This window comes from Pseudonaja textilis, chromosome 13, assembly GCF_049901715.1.
Source record: "Pseudonaja textilis isolate UNSWEBS1 chromosome 13, rPseTex1.2, whole genome shotgun sequence".
Classification (NCBI taxonomy): domain Eukaryota; kingdom Metazoa; phylum Chordata; class Lepidosauria; order Squamata; family Elapidae; genus Pseudonaja; species Pseudonaja textilis.
Genome location: NC_142002.1, coordinates 18032630 through 18052689, shown reverse-complemented (window position 1 = coordinate 18052689; position 20060 = coordinate 18032630). Strand labels below are relative to the sequence as shown.

Genomic DNA, 20060 nt, shown 5'->3' with positions numbered 1-20060 from the left:
GGTGCAGGTGAATGCCAGAAGAATGGGACATCTAGAATTACGTTGTGTCATATTTTATCAAAAGAGAAGTTGCATTATGACTAATGGCAGTGGAAAATAACAGAATAACAGAATTGGAACGAACCTTGGAGAACTTCTAGTGAAGCAGGAAACCCAATACCATTTCAGATAAATGATTGTCCAATCTCCTCTTAAAAACCCTCCAGTGATGAAACACCCACAACCTCTGAAGGCGTTCCACTGATTAATTTTCCTCCCCATTAGGAAATGTCTCCTTAGGTCTAGTGTTGCTTCTCTCCTTGATTAGGTTCCATCCATTGCTTCTCCTGTCTTCCAATGCTTTGGACAATAGGTTGTCCCCCTCTTCTTTGTGGCAGCCCCGCAAATATTGGAAGACTGCTATCATGTCAACCCTTTAGTCCTTCTCTTTGTCAGACAAAGCGTACCCTATTAACAGGGGCTGATTTTCGCTGGGACCCCAGTAACAGAAGAGAAGAACCCACGATTAAATTCCCTATTAGTCTTTTTCCTATTAGTTTTTGTAAAACACCCTCTTGGATGCACACAAGCACAATGTTTTCAAGGAAGATGTTACACTCGGCTAGAATGAACCCCAAGGGAGGAGAAGAAATATGGAAGCTATGAAATCAGTCCTGTTCACCAAACAAGATGGTAGCCGTGGATTGTATGGCTACAGCTGCTTCTTGGCTTTTTGTATACACGCAGACACGCAAACACAAAGAGACTTCACAGATGGTTCTGTTTGGGGCCCAGACATCAGTCAAGTTATTTTTTTCTAGGCAGAAATGTTGGAGCCCACTTTCAAATATAGGGTTGTTGGTTCCATTGGTTCAGTTTCTGCTTCTTTATCATCTCAAAAAATCCTAGCGCTCTTGAATGCACACAAACTCTTGGTTTGCAAAACCTTGAGTAATCTGTATTTCAGCCCATGGCCAGCTCTCCAAGTCTCCTTATCTATTTTGCAGATATGAACCTATTTTCTCTTATGTTCTTCCGTTTGTGAATTCCAGTTAACGTAGCATGAAATCTCCCTTTTATCTATGCATGTCACTGAGAATTCTGTCCTATTTTCCTTTTTTTTCTTTTTTCCTTTTCTTTTTGGAACCCGGTGACTTCAGAAGAAATCAGACCACAGAAAACTCAACAAACGAAGTCGATTCAGTTTCTTTTCTTTTGGAACCAAAAAGGTAGGTTAGAAATAAATATAACGTCTTTATAGATTAGAAATATAATGTAAAGTGGAGCATCTTGTATGTATTTTAGGAGGGCACCAAAATGGCCCAGGGTTTGTTTTTTTCTTTCTTTCTTATAACTGTGTCATTCCTCGCAAATTCTGTTATTGGTTTTTTTCAGGGTAAGGTAAGGAAGAGACACTCAAAATACCTTATCATTTTTTTTTTATTAAAAAGCCAGGAAATTAAAAACGGCCATCTCCTTTAACACTCAGGGATGTTCAGCTGCCATTTTAATGGAGAGCCATAAAGATTTATGTCGCATCGCATTATTTACATTATATGACACTGCCGTGTTAAATTCTTTGGCCTAACAAAGATGATAAAAGGTATAACATTACAGTAGGCCATTTTATGTAACCTAATAGATCAAGAGTTTGTCTAAATATTAGGTTTATTATTGTCTTTTTAAAAAAAGCTTATTTTGCAAGGAAAGAAAAAAAAAAATCCAAGCAATGGCTGCTACAAACACAGATTAACGTTTTGAAGGTATCCAATTCTCAGTTTGGGGTTGAAATAAAAATTGAGTGCATCTCTAATAGACTCTGTGGGAATAAGGTATGAAATAACGACGCAGGCTGGTGTGTTTAGAGATATATCAACAAAAAGATCTGAAGAAACTAGGTTTGATCTGTCTCATAAAGGCACTGATCTCCTGCATCTATTTCCCAAATGTCTCAATCTGCTTGATCAGTTTCGCAAACGCTTCCAGTGCTACGTCAATTTTGCAAAAAGGTGGTTATTTTTTACCTCCTCCATGCAGTTTCAAATATTCCTTCCCACCGTCGTTTTCGTTCATGTTTTGGAGAGGCGTGCTAAAAGAAAACTCTTTGGATGCTTCCCCATTTCAGACATGACCCCGGGAAGGAGAAAAGAGAGAGGAAGAAAAAAAATAAAAATAAAATAAAGCCGGAGGCAAGAGTAAATAGAGAATATGCATTCAGCTGTTATATGGGTTTATGCTTGGCTTCTTAGGAGAATGAGTACAAATTGATTGTGCCAAAAGGAAGGATATAAATGCACAACTTTCGAGGAGGGTAGAATTGCACAACTGTTCTCCGGAGCAATTCTGGATCTAAAGAAAAAATAATAATTTAAGGGAACCGACAAGGACTTTGTTATGGGTGAGGATAGAGAAGACAGAAGGACCAAAGTAAGATTGTCTCATGAAGCTTTGAAGCAGGGATATTGAACAGGACTAGGGACATTGTGGCTCAGCGGCTAAGACGCTGAGCTTGTCGATCAAAAAGGTCCGCAGTTTGGAAGTTCGAATCCCTAGCGCCGCGTAACGGAGTGAGCTCCTGTTCCTTGTCCCAGGAGCTTCTACCAACCTAGCAGTTTGAAAGCAGGTAAAAATGCAAGTAGAAAAATAGGGATCCCTTTGGTGGGAAGGTCACAGCATTCCATGCGCCTTCGGCAGCATTTAGTCCTGCCGGACACATGACCACGGAGACGTCTTCGGACAGCGCTGGCTCTTTGGCTTTGTAACGGAGATGAGCACCGTCCCCTAGAGCTGGAAATTACTAGCATGGATGCACAAGGGGAACTGTTACCTTTACCTTAGCCAGGAAGACTTGGAATAAACAAGGTTGAACCCCCCAAACAGACAAGAGATGATAGCTTTGCGTGCATGGGTTGGATCTTAGGACTTCCTTCTCCGCTAGCAGAGTATTTCCTATGACTTTTTTTTTTGGAAAGGTGTCTGTCCTAGAAGCCTTTTGGACAAAGCACCTTTGGGCCAAGGAATGGGGCAACCTTTTCAGACTTGCAAGATTGTGTTACTGAAATTGCTTACAACAAAGGTAGCGTTAGTACTCTGGGTTTGGGCTTCTGGTTTGGGCTACCTTAAAGGGCTGACAGATGTTGAAGGAAGGCCAGGAAGTCTTAAGAGTCCAAATCTTTCCATATTGGTTAAAAGACATTGGAAGACATGGGGCCAATTCTTAGCTCTTCCGTCCATCAACCTCACACCTTTTGGACATTTCGAATTGGATCAGGGAATTCCTTCTATAGGATCAGTGGTGGGATTCAAATTTTTTAGGACTGGTTCTGTGGGCGTGGCTTGGTGGGCGTGGCAGGGGAAGGTTACTGCAAAATCCCCATTCTCTCCCCACCACAGTAACCTGCTTTTCAGCTCTGTTCTCCTGGGCAGGACAACCAAAGAAGACCCAGCCGATCAGCTGAGACTCGGGAGGCAGAGAAGAGATGGGGTTGGTGGGGCCAGTCAGAGGGTGGGATTTGCTGGTTCTCCCAACTACTCAAAATTTTCACTACTGGTTCTCCAGAACTGGTCAGAACCGGCTGAATATAACCTCTGTATAGGCTCCTTTGGAAGAAAGGCTGAACAGAAAGCAAATCCATCAATAAATAAATACTTGTTTCTCTCGCATTCTTTTAATGTTTCATCTTTTATTCATTCCCTTCCTCCCCACCCACACACCCCACCCCCTTCAGTGCCCAGAGGACGTCAGCCTTTTATTTGACCACATCTTTATTATTTACAGAGTGTGGAGCAACCATGGCTAGAGGCTCCCTCCTGGGTATGGAGACTTTTGCTTCCCCGGGGTGATTTCTTGAATGCTTGTCCAGCTTAGCTCTGGCCAAGGCCACAAGACGGGAACTTTCAAAAGAATTGGCCAAGGTCTGAGAAAACAGGAGCCTCGGCCCTGAATCGACCGACTGACCGCTGTTGTATAATGCAGAACTTCCTGGACAGGGCACCAAAGAGATAAAAGCTCTCTGTGTGTGTGTGTGGAGGGAGGGAGAAACATGCCTACATGAGCATTTTCTATGAAAAAGGTAACCACCAACTCCTTTTGTATATCATGAACTGCAGAGAAAATCAGTGTTTGGTCATAGAATTTTCCTTCCTTGTTTCCTTGCTTCCTTCCTTCCCTCCCTCCTACCTTCTTCCCTTCTTCCTTTCCAGCTTTCCTCTTTCTATCTTTCTTCTTCCCTCCCTCTCTCCTTCCCTCCCTCCCTTCCTTCCCCTTTCTGTCTCCCTTCCTTCCTTCCTCCCTGCCTCCTTCCCTTCCTCCCTTCCCCTTTTCTCTATCTCCTTCCTTCCTTCCTTCCTTCCTTCCTTCCTTCCTTCCTTCCTTCCTTCCTTCCTTCCTTCCTTCCTTCCTTCCTTCCTTCCTTCCTTCCTTCCCCTTTCTGTCTCCTTCCTCCCTTCCCTTTTCTCTCTATTTCCTTCCTTCCTCTTTCTGTCTCCCTCCCTCCCCTTCCCCTTTCTCTCTATCTCCTTCTTTCCTTCGTCTTTCTGTCTCCCTCCCACCCTTCCTTCCCCTTTTCTCTCTCCTTCCTTCCTTCCTTCCTTCCTTCCTTCCTTCCTTCCTTCCTTCCTTCCTTCCCTTTCTGTCTCCTTCCTTCCTTCCTCCTGCCTCCTTCCCTCTCTCCCTTCCCTTTTTCTCTATCTCCTTCCTTTCCTTCCTTCCTTCCTTCCTTCCTTCCTTCCTTCCTTCCTTCCTTCCTTCCTTCCTTCCTTCCCCCTTTCTGTCTCCCTTCCTCCTTCCCTTTTCTCTCTATTTCCTTCCTTCCTCTTTCTGTCTCCCTCCTCCCTTCCCCTTTCTCTCTATCTCCTTCTTTCCTTCGTCTTTCTGTCTCCTCCCACCCTTCCTTCCCCTTTCTCTCTCCTTCCTTCCTTCCTTCCTTCCTTCCTTCCTTCCTTCCTTCCTTCCTTCCCCTTTCTGTCTCCCTTCCTTCCTTCCTCCTGCCTCCTTCCCTCTCTCCCTTCCCTTTTCTCTATCTCCTTCCTTCCTTCCTCCTTCCTTCCTTCCTTCCTTCCTTCCTTCCTTCCTTCCTTCCTTCCTTCCTTCCTTCCTTCCTTCCTCCAATTTTTTATTGTATGCTCAACGAAAGTGGTTGCCCTGTTTTCTCCCATCAGAAGCCCAGCGTTGTCTCTTCTCCTGGTCTCCTCAACCTTTGGCAGTAATCGAGACGTAATTGCTAAATGTGGCCTGGAAGCTTTTGGTCTCAAGTCTTAGGGTTGGCTGGATCAGAAGCAACATGTCCGATGAACATAAAATGCAGTGCAGATATTTCTTGGAAAAGCGAGCAGCGGCCCCGGTTTTCTACACCCGCCATCCGGGGATGCGTATTTTCCAGTCATCCCTCCTGATTTCCACCCGTGGAATAAAAGGAGGGCTTTTAAGGAACTGTTGGAGTTTGGAATAATTTGGGGCAGCCAAGCATCTTGCTTTAGATGGGGGGTTTCTCAAACTCTTGGGAATGGCTGTCAATGAAGCGCTAATGAAAAAGGGATGGAGGGCATTTCCCCACTTCCTTCATTTGCAAGTCAAGAAGGCCGAAACATTTAACTCTTCCCTCCCTTTTCAATGTGTGTGTATGTGTGTGTGGGGCTTTACAACACTATAGTTGTTAGGATTAACAGTCACATGAAACTAAGTACCTTCCTTCCTTCCTCCCTCTTCCTCCCTCTTCTCCTTCTTTTTCCTTCCTTCCTTCCATCCATCCATCCATGTCTCCTCTCTCCCTTGTCTTTCCTTCCTTCCTTCCTTCCTTCCTTCCTTCCTTCCTTCCTTCCATCTCTCCTCTCTCCTTTGTCTCTCCTTCCTTCCATCCATCCATGTCTCCTCTCTCCTTTGTTTCCTTCCTTCCATCCACCCATTCACCTCTCCTATCTCCTTTGTCTCTCCTTCCTTCCTTCCTTCCTTCCTTCCTTCCTTCCTTCCTTCCTTCCTTCCTTCCTCCCTCCCATCCATCCATCCATCCATCCATCCATCCATCCATTCATCCATGTCTCTTCTGTCCCTGGTCTCTCCTTCCTTCCTTCCTTCCTTCCTTCCTTCCTTCCTTCCTTCCTTCCTTCCTTCCTTCCTTCCTTCCTTCCTCCCTCCCTCCCTCCCTCCCTCCCTTCCTTCCTTCCTTCCACCCCCTCACCCATCCATCCATCCATCCATCCATCCATCCATCCATCCATCCATGTTTCTTCTGTCCCTTGTCTCTCCTTCCTTCCTTCCTTCCACCCATCCATCCTGTGATCACTCTTTGTAACCTTCCCAGCTGGCTTCTGACAAGTGAAGTCAATGGGGGGCGGGGGGGTTGGAACTGGACTCATTTAACAATGTCAATTCAGGAATGTGAAAAACAACTGTCTTGCTTAACAGTGGAAATCCTGGTCCCCCTTGTAACCCAACTCAGACAGATGCTGCCGTCTCCCGTCGTTCTCTGTTTGAGGAGCTCCTGACGGGGCCTGTGGCATCTCCCTACTTCCAGAAATGGAGCTACGGAGATGATTATTGAGCCCGTGGGGGGGAAACCTACGGGGAGGACTTCAACGAACTTGTCATTCCTTTCTCTTTCTGCTAGAAGATCTGACCTCCACCCACGAATTTCAAATCTTGCTCTGGCTTCTACCTGGCAGGTGAAAGAGGATCCAGCTGGACCAGGACAAGCCACCTTGACGTCCCACACAAATGACTGGCACCTGGCGAATCCCGAAAAGGAATCCATCACCTTTGTGCTCCACAGTGCCTCCAACCTGCCCTCCACCCGCAAGGGAAATGTCCCCCACCCATATGTCATTGTGTGAGTACACTTCCCACATCCCAAAATGTCTGCAAAGATTCTGGAGTTTATTTCTTTTTCCTTATTATTAAATGTTATTATTTTTATAAATAAGGCAGCCAATAATACTCATCCCTCTTCCTATTTTCCCCACAACAACAACAACAACAACAACCCTGTGAAGTGGTTTGGGCTGAGAAGAGAAGGACTAACCCAGTCGTCCAGTCAGTTTTCATGCTTTAGAGCAGGACTAGAACTCACTATCTCTTGGTGATTGGTCTAAGCCAGGTTTCCTGGCTAAGGTGGGACTAGAATTCACAGTGGTGATTATCTGGTCTTCATGCCTAAAATGGGGCTAGAATTCACCGTCTCCTGGTGATGGTGGCCCAAGGTCACCCAGCCAGGATTCCTGGCTAAGGTTGAACTAGAACTCACTGTCTCCTGGTGATTGACCCAAAGCCACCAAACCAGCTTTCATGCCTAAGGCAGGACTAGAACTCACCGTTTTCTGGTTCCCAAGCCAGCCCTTTAACCACTAGGCCAAACTGGCTTTGTGTGAAGGACCTAACGTTTGCAAAGGAGGGTTCTGTCTGGGGTTTCAATGCTTCTGGTTTTCCTGTGGACCAAACCTGATCATCAGACATGTCAGTTTCTCCTTGAATATAAACAGTGAGATGAGTTGTAAATTCAGTATCCATGGTCTCTTAACCCACAATACCTTTCCTAATACCCCAGTGTGGTCTCTGGTTGTTTACAAACACATTCTAAATTCGATGAGTAAAAAAAAGGGGGGGGAAGGAACCAATGATTTAGACTCTTGTCCAAGGTGTATTTGAACAAAAGCCACCCCACCCCTGTATTGACAGCCGGGATGAGTTGTGGGCAGGCAGGACCCCATGGCACAATTTATTTTATTTTATTTATTTATTTGATTTGTCAATCGCTTACAAGATAATAGGTATAAATATAAACATGGTTATGAATACATGGATACATATAAGAAAAATAAAAGAAACAATAGGACAGGGACAGTAGGCTCGTTGGTGCACTTATGCACGCCCCCTTACAGACCTCTTAGGAAAGGGTTGAGGTCCATAGTAGACAGTCTAAGGTTACAGTTTTTGGGATTTGGGGAAGAAACCACAGAGTCAGGTAGAGTATTCCAGACATTGACCACTCTGCTGGTGAAGTCGTATTTCCTGCAATCAAGTTTGGTGCGGTTAACCTTGAGTTTGTATCTATTGTTTGCTCTTGTGTTGTTATGGTTGAAGCTGAAGTAGTCATTGACAATTCCCACCATCGGAGATTACAAAGGGGTCTCTCTGATTCGCTTTCCAAAGTCAGCGAGAGAAACATTGGCTGCTGGAGCATTCAGGAGCTTTCAACATTCGACATTTTTTTTTTGCATTGAATAAATAAAACAGAGCTGCCCAGAGTTTCCCCTCCATGGGGTATCTAATCAGTGCACCATGGGACTTAATTATAGCCCGGCTGTGTGGGCTGCCTGATTAATTGAAAAGGCATTGCTGAGTGGGTTTGGGATCAGAAGGAAGCCTCTTGAGAGCAGGAGGGAGCCGAGTGGTGCCTGGTTCTGTAGAACCCCAACAGTTTGTAAAGCTCCTTCAGACTTCAGAGGTGAGGTCCCAAAGCCCAGGAGTGGCAGCCTTCCTCCCAGGAAGGCGAAAAACAAAACAAAAAACAAACCCTGGATTTTGCATTTACGACACAAAAACATCTTTTACCCGCCCCGCCTCTATCTACCGATCCGGCGGTTTTCGTGTAGGAAAGATTTAATGATCTGCAGAGGGATAAGCAAAAGTGTTGGACGGAAGTTCTACCTCAATCGTAAATAAATACACCCGGCCAGAAAAGCGTAATCTAGCCGAAGTGGGATTCGATGTATTCTCTTCTCCCGAAAGACAACACAAAAGAGAAACACGTCAGTTCTTTGGCCGGGCTGGGAGGTTACGAAAAGCACAGGAGGTCTGACCACATTCTGAAGTAATTAAGGAGAAGAAAGACTTTGTTTGCTTGCTTGCTTGTTTGCTGGGAAACCACGCTGGACATTTTGAGAAAGGGCAAGAGACCCTGGAGGGTGCGGTGACAAAATGGGAATGTGGTCATTTGTCCTTTTGGGCCTGATGTCAGCCACCTCCTCCTCCTCTTTTTCTTCTTCTTCTTCTTCTTCTTCTTCTTCCTCCTCCTCCTCCTCCTCCTCCTCCTCCTCCTCCTTCTCCTTCCTCTTTTCCTTTTCCTTTTCCCCTGCTTCTTCCTCTTCCTCTTCTTCTTCCTCCTCTTCTTCTTCCTCCTCCTCCTCCTCCTTCTCCTCCTCCTCCACTACTACTTCTTCTTCTTCTTCTTCTTCTTCTTCTTCTTCTTCTTCTTCTTCTTCTTCTTCTTCTTCTTCTTCTTCTTCTTCTTCTTCTTCTTCTTCTTCTTCTTCTTCTTCTTCTCCTCCTCCTCCTCCTCCTCCTCCTCCTCCTCCTCCTCCTCCTCCTCCTCCTCCTCCTCCCTTTTCCTTCTTCTTCTCCTTCTCCTCTTCCTCTCCCCCTCCTCTTCCTCCTTCTCTCCTTTTCTTCTTCTTCTCCATCTCCTTCTCCCCAACCTCAGAGCGTCATACTGGTTATTTTCACATTCCACCAAATGTTTCTTCTGTTTACTTCTCTGACCCTTATAAAACCAATAGAAGAGAATATTTCCAGCTCATAGTTAATCTGTAGGGTTCCTTGGTGCTCTCTGAACTTGGCTGTTCTCTCCCAGATGTTTCATTACCCAATTAGATAATCAAGTATGATGATACCTAGTTGGGTTATGAAACATCTACAAGAAAACAACTGAGCTGAGGGGGCCCCAACGACCCTTCAGCTTATCAAATCAAGTTGTTCAGAAAACTAATCTTCACATGGAAAGTTGGGTTATAAACACATTGAAATAGCCTTGGCTTAAGATCTGGGTGAAATAAAGAGAAGGGAATGGCCTTCTTTGAACTTTGGACAGTTTCGGGCTGTAGAAATCAGGTGGTGACTTGTCCTTGGGGGTGAAGAGACCCCGTGAGAAAAGGCAAGTTGGTTGCCGGTCAAAGAAAGCACTGGGAAGGTTGCTTCAAAAGCTACCAACCCTCTGGGAATCCTGTCTCATTAAGCCTCAGGGTTTGCCTGAAGCTTCTGTAAATCTGTACTGTTCAACTAGTAAATATACCGCCTGGTTGGCTGGAGGAAGGAAGCAGCTGTTTGAGAAGGAAAATCGTTCAGAGACGTAGAAGAGAGGTGGCTTTTTGGAGCTGGCTGCCTCAAATCATTACATCTTAGAGGCTTTTAACGTCTTCATCTTCAACCACAAAGGGACATACATCTCCTTCTACATCCAGGGTGTCCAACCTTGAAGACTTCAACTCTCAGAACCCACCAGTCAACCCTGGACTCAAAGAATTGTCTGCGCCAACGTTGTGATCCAGCCTTGGCTCGGCTATAAAAGTTGGCATCTTTCGAGGTTTCTGTCCCCATTGGATGGCCATCTCGTGAATCTGTGGGTGATCGTAGCGTTCATCCTTCTTGTCTTCCTTCCTTCTAAATATTTAGAGGTTTAAAGATATAGAGAGAGGTTTCATTCTGGCCCTCCTATTCAAAGTTTACTTCCAGTCCAAAGGATCATCTGTTCTTCTATTATTCATAGATCTTTAATCGGCTTTTCTTGTCGGGAAGGAAAACAAATATCATTGATAAATAAATCAACGCTCCAGTTTCTGTGGGCGAGCAGGATGGAAGCTTTTAAAAGGGGCTATTTTAAGAGTCTCTCCCTCCCTCTTTCTCTTCCTCCCCTCCCTCTTTCCCTTTCTCTGTCTCTCTCTCCTTTCTCTTTCTCTCCCTCTCTCTTTCTCTTTCTCTTCATCTTCCACTCTGTTCCCACTTCCCACCCATTATTAGCATCTTGCTAATTCCTCCTGCTTACACAGCTTAGAAGGACCCGTTGCTAACAGCAGATGCCTAGCAACCGACTCATTAGAAGGTTCTGCTTTCCCAAGGCCACTGCTAGGCCACCGTTTGCCTTGGCGGTGCTTCTCTTAATGCCCCATTTCTTACCTCTGGAGCTCAAATCAGCATCCTTTCAAATCAACCACGGAGATCCTTCCGTCTGGCTATCTTCACCATGGTTACTGAAACAGATGTCTTTGAAGAACACACCTGGCGCATCCTACGTGACTATTTCACAATTGCCCCCCCCTGCAAGCCTCCTCTGGGGGAGGGGCTGCCTGGGTTCCTCTCTGCCTCTTCGACCTCAGGTGGGATGGGAAGCACAAACCCAGCTTGGGTTGCCGTGGTGAAATATGGGCCGTGTGATGGAATCTTGTTGCTAAGGCTCAGCAGGAGGAACACAATGGTTGCAACAGCCTTGAGGAAGATAGATGAGACCTGCCGGGCGCAAAGGATCAGGACCATAAGTTATGTTGCAGTTCAGAAAAGCCTACACACAGGAATCTAGTCAACTAAAGTTCAGTACTATAATTGGCACCAGATAGCGGTTAACAACAGTATTCAAGAGGGATTGGATTTAGACCATTTGTGAGAACATAATGATTCCGGGCTAATGACTTGCTTAACTCCCCCCTCCATCTCTGCCTGTTCTTCTCCTACAGAATCCAAGTTCGGAGTTCCATATCCCCAGTTCAGATTCAAAATATTTTTTTTCCTAACTTTTCCCAAAGCTTGATTTATGACAATTTTTCATTCTTATGACCATTGCAGCATCCCCATGTCAAAATTCAGATGCTTGACAACTGGCATGTGTTTAGAACCATTGCAGTATCCTACCATCATGGCATCTCCTTTTGCGACCTTCTGACAAGCAAACTCAATGGGGAAGTCAGATTCACTTAACAACCATGTTACTAACTTAACAACCAAGGGGATTTATTTCATATCTGTGGTGAGAAAGGTAATAAAATGAGGCAAAATTCACTTAGCAACTGTCTCACTCAGCAACAGAAGTTTTTGGCTCAATTGTGGTCATACGTCAAGGACTAGCTTTATTAAGCTTGTGGCAGACACAGGTTTGAACCCTATTAAATCCATCTCTGCTGCTTCTAGAACGTAGCTGAGGAGAGGGGAGGAAAATGCTTCATTTCTTGGGTTTGCTCTGCCTGGACAGTATTGTGGCCTGCCGGCAGCTGGCAGAGCTGGCAGTGGAGTCTCATAGTAGTGAGGAGGTTGTGGAAGAACCCGGGCCATTCCTGGAGGCTGAGGAAGGCTCGGATGAGGGCTCTGCATCAGAGGCAGAGATGGGGCCAGGGCAGTCTGGCAGTCATCAGCTGCCTTTGGGCTTGGTCAGCAGTGAGGCAAGGGAGCTTCTGGAACCAGTTCCCAGCCTGCACACATGCAGAACTGACAAAAGGAAGGAGCAATTAAGAACTCAGGGTCGATGTGGGAGTAAGGCCACAGGTGGACAATGAATGTCCCCTCCCGTCAGTTTTAAAAGAGAAGCAAAAAGGGAGGGGGGGCTTTTGCAGGAAACAACTCGCTCGTTTAGTCATTTGTTTGTTTCAGCCTCGTGAGATTTGTTTGTGTAACCCAGGCCTTCCCTGCCAGCACTGAGTGTGGAACTATTTACCGGGCAGCGTTTCAGGATTGATAAAGGTATGAGCTCATTAGTCTACCTTTGCAAGACTATTTGCCAAGCTGTTGGCTGGCTGTGAGTGAAATAAATTCACATTAATGTAATAAAATAGGTGTTGTTTTTTTTGCCAGGATTCAGAATTGACTTAGTGCTTTTGGGGGAAACCTAGGACAGAACAGACAGCGACAAAAGCAGGATTTTCTTTGGAGTACGGTTCATTTTCACCTCGCACATTGTCGCTCGACTGCTGTTTTGAATGTCATTTGTGCCTAGAGGCAAAGCCTGGATGGCGAAAAGCTCTGCCTTCGAAGAGCTCCGCTTTCATACCCAATTTCCTGTGATTTTTGTTCAAATGCAATTTCCAACCCTTCCACCCCCACCCCCACGGCTCTAGTGACAAATGTCATAATTGTATAAATGGTTCGAGACAGGCGCCAAGGAAGGAATGCAGGAGATCTGGAAGAACTCACGCTCCTTCACTGGTATTCCTTTCTCTCTCGGCTTCCTTATTGTTTCATCTTTTTTTTAAAAAAAAAGGCTACAGGAATAAAACAAGCTGGTTTGCTTTTGGTCCTGGTGTCTTTTAGCAGTGCCTTGAACAAGCATTCAGAATCCTTGCTGTTCATAGTGTCTGGGCTCTGTTGTGGGAAGCCAGCTGAATTGAATCTGGTGAACAGGAAATAGGTTTTAGTTTTAGTTCACTTTATTGTCACTGCACCTCATACAATGAAATTAAATGTCATCTTCAGTGTACATTGTGACTATGAAAATAAACACAATTCCTCCTCCAGTCATATTACCTCAGGGATGCTGGGAGTTGAAGTCCACAAGTCTTTAAGTTTGCCAAGTTTGGAGACCTCTGTTCTATACATTGAATTGAAAATATTGCACTCTACAGTAGAATTCAACAGAGCCACTGCCCTGGGATAGAAGCTGTTTTTCAGCCTATTTGTCCTTATTGTTATTATCCTGTACGGTCTGCCAGATGGTAATAGTTCAAAAAAAAAAGGGTAACAAGATAACTGGATAGGCAACAAGGCAGACGTCGCAGCCAAAAAAATAACCAGGTACCAAACAGCAGCCAAAACACCCGCCAAAAATAAACACATCAAGGATGTAAGGATTATAAAAATGTGGAAAGACACGAAAGCTCTTTCTTCAAGGAAAATGGAAGGAATCATCAGTTTTTTCCTTATTTGGAAAGATCCCTTAGTAAGTAGAATCAAACTAAATTAGGAGTCAGGACTGAAGGTCTGCAAAGATGAGGAAAGACACCTGAACTGTTATGACTCCCCTTCAAAATTCAAACGAACAAAACAGAAAGCAGCCGTTTCACAATTAAATCAAACGGGAAGAAGTCTTACAAGATAACGGCTGGCAGAAACCACAGCATAAATCTTTACTCTATCCGGCAAACCAGTCCTGGCAATAAATCTCCAGTCTCAGAGCTTCTTGCTGAAACGTCTTCATTCAAATAGTTATTTTGTTCCTGGCGAAATGTACCAGCCCAGCTGTGTCCTTTTATACTCATTGAGGCAACATGCTAATTTACTGACTCGCTCTCCTCATTCGCTCCAGCTGATTTTGCCTTCTCAACCGTCTTCTATTTTTTACCTTTAACCACAAATTTTCCAAGTTCTCATCTCCACTAGAAGATTCTCTCAAAACTTCCCTGTCAGCCATTCCCGGCTGTTGATCAGATAAGGAACCAGAGAAGGTCAAAGGTCCTGACAATTCTAATACATCAGGTCTGTCGTCCTTTGTCACGTCCATCTCCTCATCCTGGTTATCAGTCCAATCAGTAAACCAGGCTGGCTCATATTTTTCTGCCATGACCTCCTCACTTGAACTCATATCAGTCACAGGAGCTGAATCCAAGCCCGGAGCCACAACACTGAACACTGGGAAGTTTCTTCAAGAAAAACTGAAGGAGTCTTCAGTTCCTTCCTATTTGAAAAGATCTAGTGGATCTCCTTAGTCAGTGGAGTCAACCCAAGGTTTTGAAGATCCTTCATTCAGATGTTCACTCCCTCCCTCAAATAAATGAGTTTGCTCACCCATTTCCTTCCTCGCTTCCAATGAGTGTGAGCATGTCAAGCATTAATTTCCAAAGGAATGCTGGGTAAGACTCAATAAATGTCAAGAAGTGATCTTCATAACTCAAGGGCATTCAACAAGGCCCCTGAACCAATATCTCAGCTGGCTGTGGGTCCATGTTTAACCTAAGTGTAACTCTGAGTTGAACATCTCAAGGGCAGATAACCAAACGCTAGTTTTCTGGTACCAATATTTGTAACTCAGAATTGACCTGAAGGGGTCCTTGGTGTTCTCTGAGCTTGCTTGTTTTCTTGCAGAGGTTTCATTATTACCTATACTAGATAACATTAGTGCTAGTTTTCTGGGTTGACAAACTGCATGGAAATCTTACAGATTAAGCCAGACACATCACATCCAAGAAATCCTATGAGAACATCTTAAAGGAAGCTCAACATTTCAAAAAGAAACCAGGATATGGTCAAATCAGAAAGCGGATGTGTCAGAAAAGCCACGTGCCTTGCTTTTCAGTGATAAATTCATGTTCTTCCCCTTCACCCAACATCTCCCACTTATTTAGGCTTAACTTCTCATAAATTTTAGACAATTGTCCCTATCTACCATCTGGGTGTCATAACTCCACCCTTTCTGTAAGCTGACATCACCAATTCTCAGGAGACTCTTTTATCCCTTGTCCCTCAAAATCTTGCCCAGACAAACATTGTCGTACGAAAATGAAGTGAGTTTCAGAAAGAAAAGAAAAAAATCTGTGAAATTGCCCTATCAGCTTTTTTTTTTTTTTTAAAAAAAGCAAGACAAGACAAGAAAAACAAACGTATTTTCTCGGTGATCAAACAGAAGATGAACTACCCAAGAGGTGACTTCACAAAGACCTTTGCAATTAGCTTGATGGGCCTTTGAAAATTGCTTTCTAAATCTGCAGCAGGCAGTTGCTGGAGCTATTATAGATTATGTTAAGATCGAATGTTAAAGGCATCTGGTTAGTGTCTGATTAATTCTTAATGCGCTCCTGATTGTTTATACATTGGTTCCTAATCAAAGGGAACCATCCATGTGTTCATTCTTTAGTATGCTTTTTCATTCGGTTCTCTTCTTTTTTGATTTCCGTTTGTTCGCTTAGTTTTTGCACAGAAGGATGGGAGTATTGTGTTGTTGTTATTGTCAGTGGTGATGGTGGCATAGCCCAGCTAGTTGCTGGCAGGTAATAAACACTGTGCAAATATCTTTTGGGGTTTTTTTGCAAATGGTATATCAATAATAGCATGCACCAAGTGCCTGAATCTGACTATCAGAGCATCTTATGATGCAAGGGTATGTGTTTCCATGGGTGTACCCCACACACACACACACAAAGAGAGGGGTGGGGGAGAGAGAGAGATTTCAATTCATTTCAGCCTGATTTGATTCCAGAGATGGGTAAATCCACAACGGTAACGACAATCACAATCATCACCGTAAGCTTTGAGCAGTGTGTTTGCACAAAATAAGGATAACAGCGGTGCAAGGTTTCATCAAATTTTAGCTCTGGCTTGCAAATCTTTGTGTTTTTGCATTGGATGAGTCCCTTCTGCTCAGCGTGTGGAGGCCGAATTCTGTTGAGAAGGAAAACCCCATTTATTTATGATAGGCAGAGGGGCAAGCCGCAAATTGTTTCCTTTCGTCCTTTCAAGATTTGCACATGCTCTACAAAACAATGAATTGCTGTGTACTAAACGCGAGCTCCATTCGTAAATGTTGAATCTTGTGCCTTTTTCTTCAGTTGTTCTTCATAAAGGTTAGAAGAACATTTCTCTGGGATAGAAGATTCCATTTCTGATCCTTGCTTTGGCTGCAGTAGCAACCTGATTTAATATCACACCATTTGCTTTTGACCATGAGATAACTTTTGGCTCTTGGGTTGGTTGACTAAACTGGGTGGCTCTAAAGATGCACACCATTTCCCTAGCAAACGTTTTTCACTGTGGATTTCAAATGCCCCCAAAATTGAAGGTGTAGAATAGCAATTTAAGAATTAAATGGAGACCAGCAGTCCAGAAAGAGCAACAGAGAAAAGCAACGAAGATGATTAGGGGACTGCAGGCTAAAACGTACGGAGAACGGTGACAGGAATTGGGTATCTCTAGTCTAATGAAAAGGACCAGAGGTGATTGATAGCAGTGTTTCAATATCTCAGAGACTGTGGCACAAAAGCAACAAAGTCACAAAAAGTAGGTAAATCCCTTTAATCCCTCCAACTTGGCCCCTAATGTTCAGTTATCATCGGCTGGAGAAAAAAACTCTCCCACGAACAGTTTTTAAAGGGAAGAAATTCAGTCTGAACCCAAAGTACATATAAATTATAAATAAAAACCAATACAAGCCACACTGCGACAATTAACAAGACAGGGCAGGATAAGGAATTGCAGACTTTCAAAAAATAACGAAACACACAAAGTCGGGAGGACGCCGGAACCCAGTTAAGATGTTGCGAACAAAGATAATGTACAAGGTGCTGTGCGCAAACACCCTCTTTATCCTGTTTTCCCAGCTGCAGCTAATGAAGGGAATCAGGGCCTTTTCCTCCCCCATAACCCACGTTGCTCCCTTCTCTGTTCCTCCCTGCGTGCCCTAGGATGAAGAGGGGGTTGGCCCGGGTCCTCCTCTGAATGCCCAGCCAGACTGTGCCCTTTCCCAGTTTCCTCCACAGCCACCGGAGCCACGCTCCCACTCCGTCAGCTGTTCCTCCTCTCCCTCGGAGTCAGATTCCAACAGGCGCATGACAGAGGCTGCCATAAAGAAGAGGTATCTCCAAAGCACCCGAAGGCAGGACAAGAAGACAATGGGTGGAAAGTACTCAAGGAAAGAAGCAACTTAGAACTAAGGAGAAATTTCCTGACAGTTAGAACAATTAATCAGTGGAACAACTGGCCTCCAGAAGTTGCAGGTGGAGGTTTTCAAAAAGAGATTGGACAACCATTTGTCTGAAGTGGTATAAGGTTTCCTGCCTGAGGAAGGGTTGGACTGGAAGACCTCCAAGGTCCCTTCCAATGCTGTTATTCTCTTATTCTAAATTGCACCCTTGGGTTTCTAGCTTTCAGTTTACAGATGTTTTTCTTTCCAGTCATCTTCATTTTCATTCAGGGCAAACGCCGGTGGTCTCGACAGCATTTGGCCGGTTGTAATAGTTGGCACCAGGCAGCTGTTCACATTCCCCCTGGAATGAGAAATGACTCACATACCTTTTGCCTTCTCTGTGGAAGGAGGGTGTGGGAGAAAAGGCAGCGATGACCTTCTACCAAAGCGGAGCGTGAACAGAAAACGAATGCGGGAGAAAGCAACGAAGCCTAACTTGGAGGCCTGGGAGAATTGAGAAGGTTCAGGGGACCTTCTGTGATAATAGGACACAGCTTAGGTGTGGGGTCTAGAACAGTAGTGCCCCCTCCCCAAATCACATTTCTCCATCAGAGGTGAATCGTCTTTGTGGGACTAAGATGCGGAGCCCAGGTAATGCAAAATATGAAGGGAGGTAGAGGTTTGAGAGAAAGTTGGGAAATAGAAAAGGAATAGAAAGCAGAGAAGGGGAGATGGGGGAGAGAAGGAAAGGAGAAAGGAAAGGAAAGGAGAAAGGAAAGGAAAGGAAAGGAGAAAGGAAAGGAAAGAGGAAAGGAAAGGAAAGGAAAAGAAAAAGAAAGGAAAGAAGAAAGGAAAGAATGGAAAGGAAAGGAAAGGAGAAAGGAAAGAGGAAAGGAAAGGAGAAAGGAAAGAGAAAGGAAAGGAAAGAAAAGGAGAAAGGAAAGGAAAGAAGAAAGGAAAGGAGAAAGGAAAGGAAAGGAAAGGAGAAAGGAAAGGAAAGAGGAAAGGAAAGGAAAAGAAAAGAAAGAAAGAAAGAAAAGGAAAGGAGAAAGGAAAGAAAGGAAGAAAGAATGGAAAGGAAAGGAGAAAGGAAAGAGGAAAGGAGAAAGGAAAGAAAAGAAAAGGAGAAAGGAAAGGAAAGTTAAAAAAGGAAAGGAGAAAGGAAAGGAGAAAGGAAAGGAGAAAGGAAAGGAAAGAAAAGAAAAGGAGAAAGGAAAGGAAAGAGGAGAGGAAAGGAAAAGAAAGGAAAAAAAGGAAAGGAAAGAAAGGAAAGGAAAGAATGGAAAGGAAAGGAGCAGGTGTGCATGAGTTTTAGTGGAGTGATTGTGGTCAGAATTAAATAATAGCCTTTGGAGCACAGCCTTGTCAAAAAGCGTCCTGTAGACACATTCCCGGGTTCACCTTGGGAAGGACAGGCAGGTGGTGGTGTGAAGGAGCCGGTGAGAACACTCCTAGTTGGTTGTAGGCAATTTCCTCTCAAATGTCAAAAACTTAGGTTTTTCTTTTTGGTTTAATTCCAGTTTCACATGAAAGTCCATATTCTCCCCCACCTAGCGCGCGCACACACACACACACACACACACACCAGCTCAATTGGTGCAGTCCTTGTGAGCACTACGGATTCGCGTTGCTCCCCAAAAAGCCTTCAGAGAATTTTTAGTTCTGGGTCAAACGGATATTTTTCCTCCCCATCAGAATCTGGGCTTAGTTGGCTGAGCAATTGAGCATTTCATGCTCGGCTTTTCAGCACTCAGCCAATCTTGGCACCATCACTTCGCTGTCACAAGAGGAGCGAAATCAATACATGTATCGGGTTTGGGCTTTTAGTGGTTGCAATTAAGCGCTTGTTTTGTGTGTGTGTGTGTGTGTGTGTGTGTGTGTGTGTGTGTAAGGCTATGCATGTTTTGTTGGGTTCGCTTTATGCATAGATTCTGTCACCAGTTTGGGAATATCGTTTCCTTGGGCTCCACCTCTCCGCTGCGAACTGATTGGCTCATCTCTTTCACTCTTTGGAGAACAGCTGCAGTCCAGTTAAGGGTACATATGTGTTCACAAGATGAAACTGGAGGAACTGGGTGTTTCTAATGAAGAGAAAGACTAGGGGGGTGACACGATAGCAAAATAAAGGTAAAGTTTTCCCTGTCCGGTTGTGTCCAACTCTAGATTGTGATGTTCGTCTCGGTTTCTTGGCCATTTCTTGGCCAGCATTGTGCGAAGACATTTTCTGTGGTTGCGTGCCAGCATGTCTAAGGTGCACAGAAAGCTGTTGCCTTCCCATCGATGTGGTACCTATTTATCTACTTGCATTTGCCTGCTTTCAAACGGTTAGGTTTGGCAGGATATGATAGGTAGACCTGATACCAATCTTCCAATATTAGGGGGCTGTCACAGAGAAGAGAGGGTCAATCTATTCTCCAAAACATCTGAGAGCAAGACAAGAAGGTAATGCGGCTCATTCGATTAATTATTATACCCTATGACTATCATTAAGTGTTGTACCTGATGATTCTTGACTCTTGACGAACGTATCTTTTCTTTTTATGCACACTGAGAGCATTTGCACCAAGACAAATTCCTTGTGTGTCCAATCACACTTGGACAATAAACCTATTCTATTCTGTTCTGTTCTGTTCTGTTCTATTCCATTTCATTCCATTCCATTCCATTCTATTCTATTCTCCATTCTATTTCTATATTATCCTATATTCTATTCTATTCTATTCTATTCTATTCTATTCTATTTTTGTTTCTATTTTTATTCTATTTCTATTCTTATTGTAC

At 44.2% G+C, this 20060-nt stretch overlaps 1 protein-coding gene across 1 annotated transcript in view; it reads left to right on the top strand.

The window, feature by feature from the left end:
- CCDC33 (coiled-coil domain containing 33) overlaps positions 1–20060 on the top strand; it is a 100117-nt gene that overhangs the window by 18197 nt on the left and 61860 nt on the right. The window contains exon 4 of the mRNA XM_087941566.1: positions 6640–6803. Coding sequence (XP_087797692.1) covers positions 6640–6803 — 164 coding nt within the window. The remainder of the gene's footprint in view (positions 1–6639; positions 6804–20060) is intronic.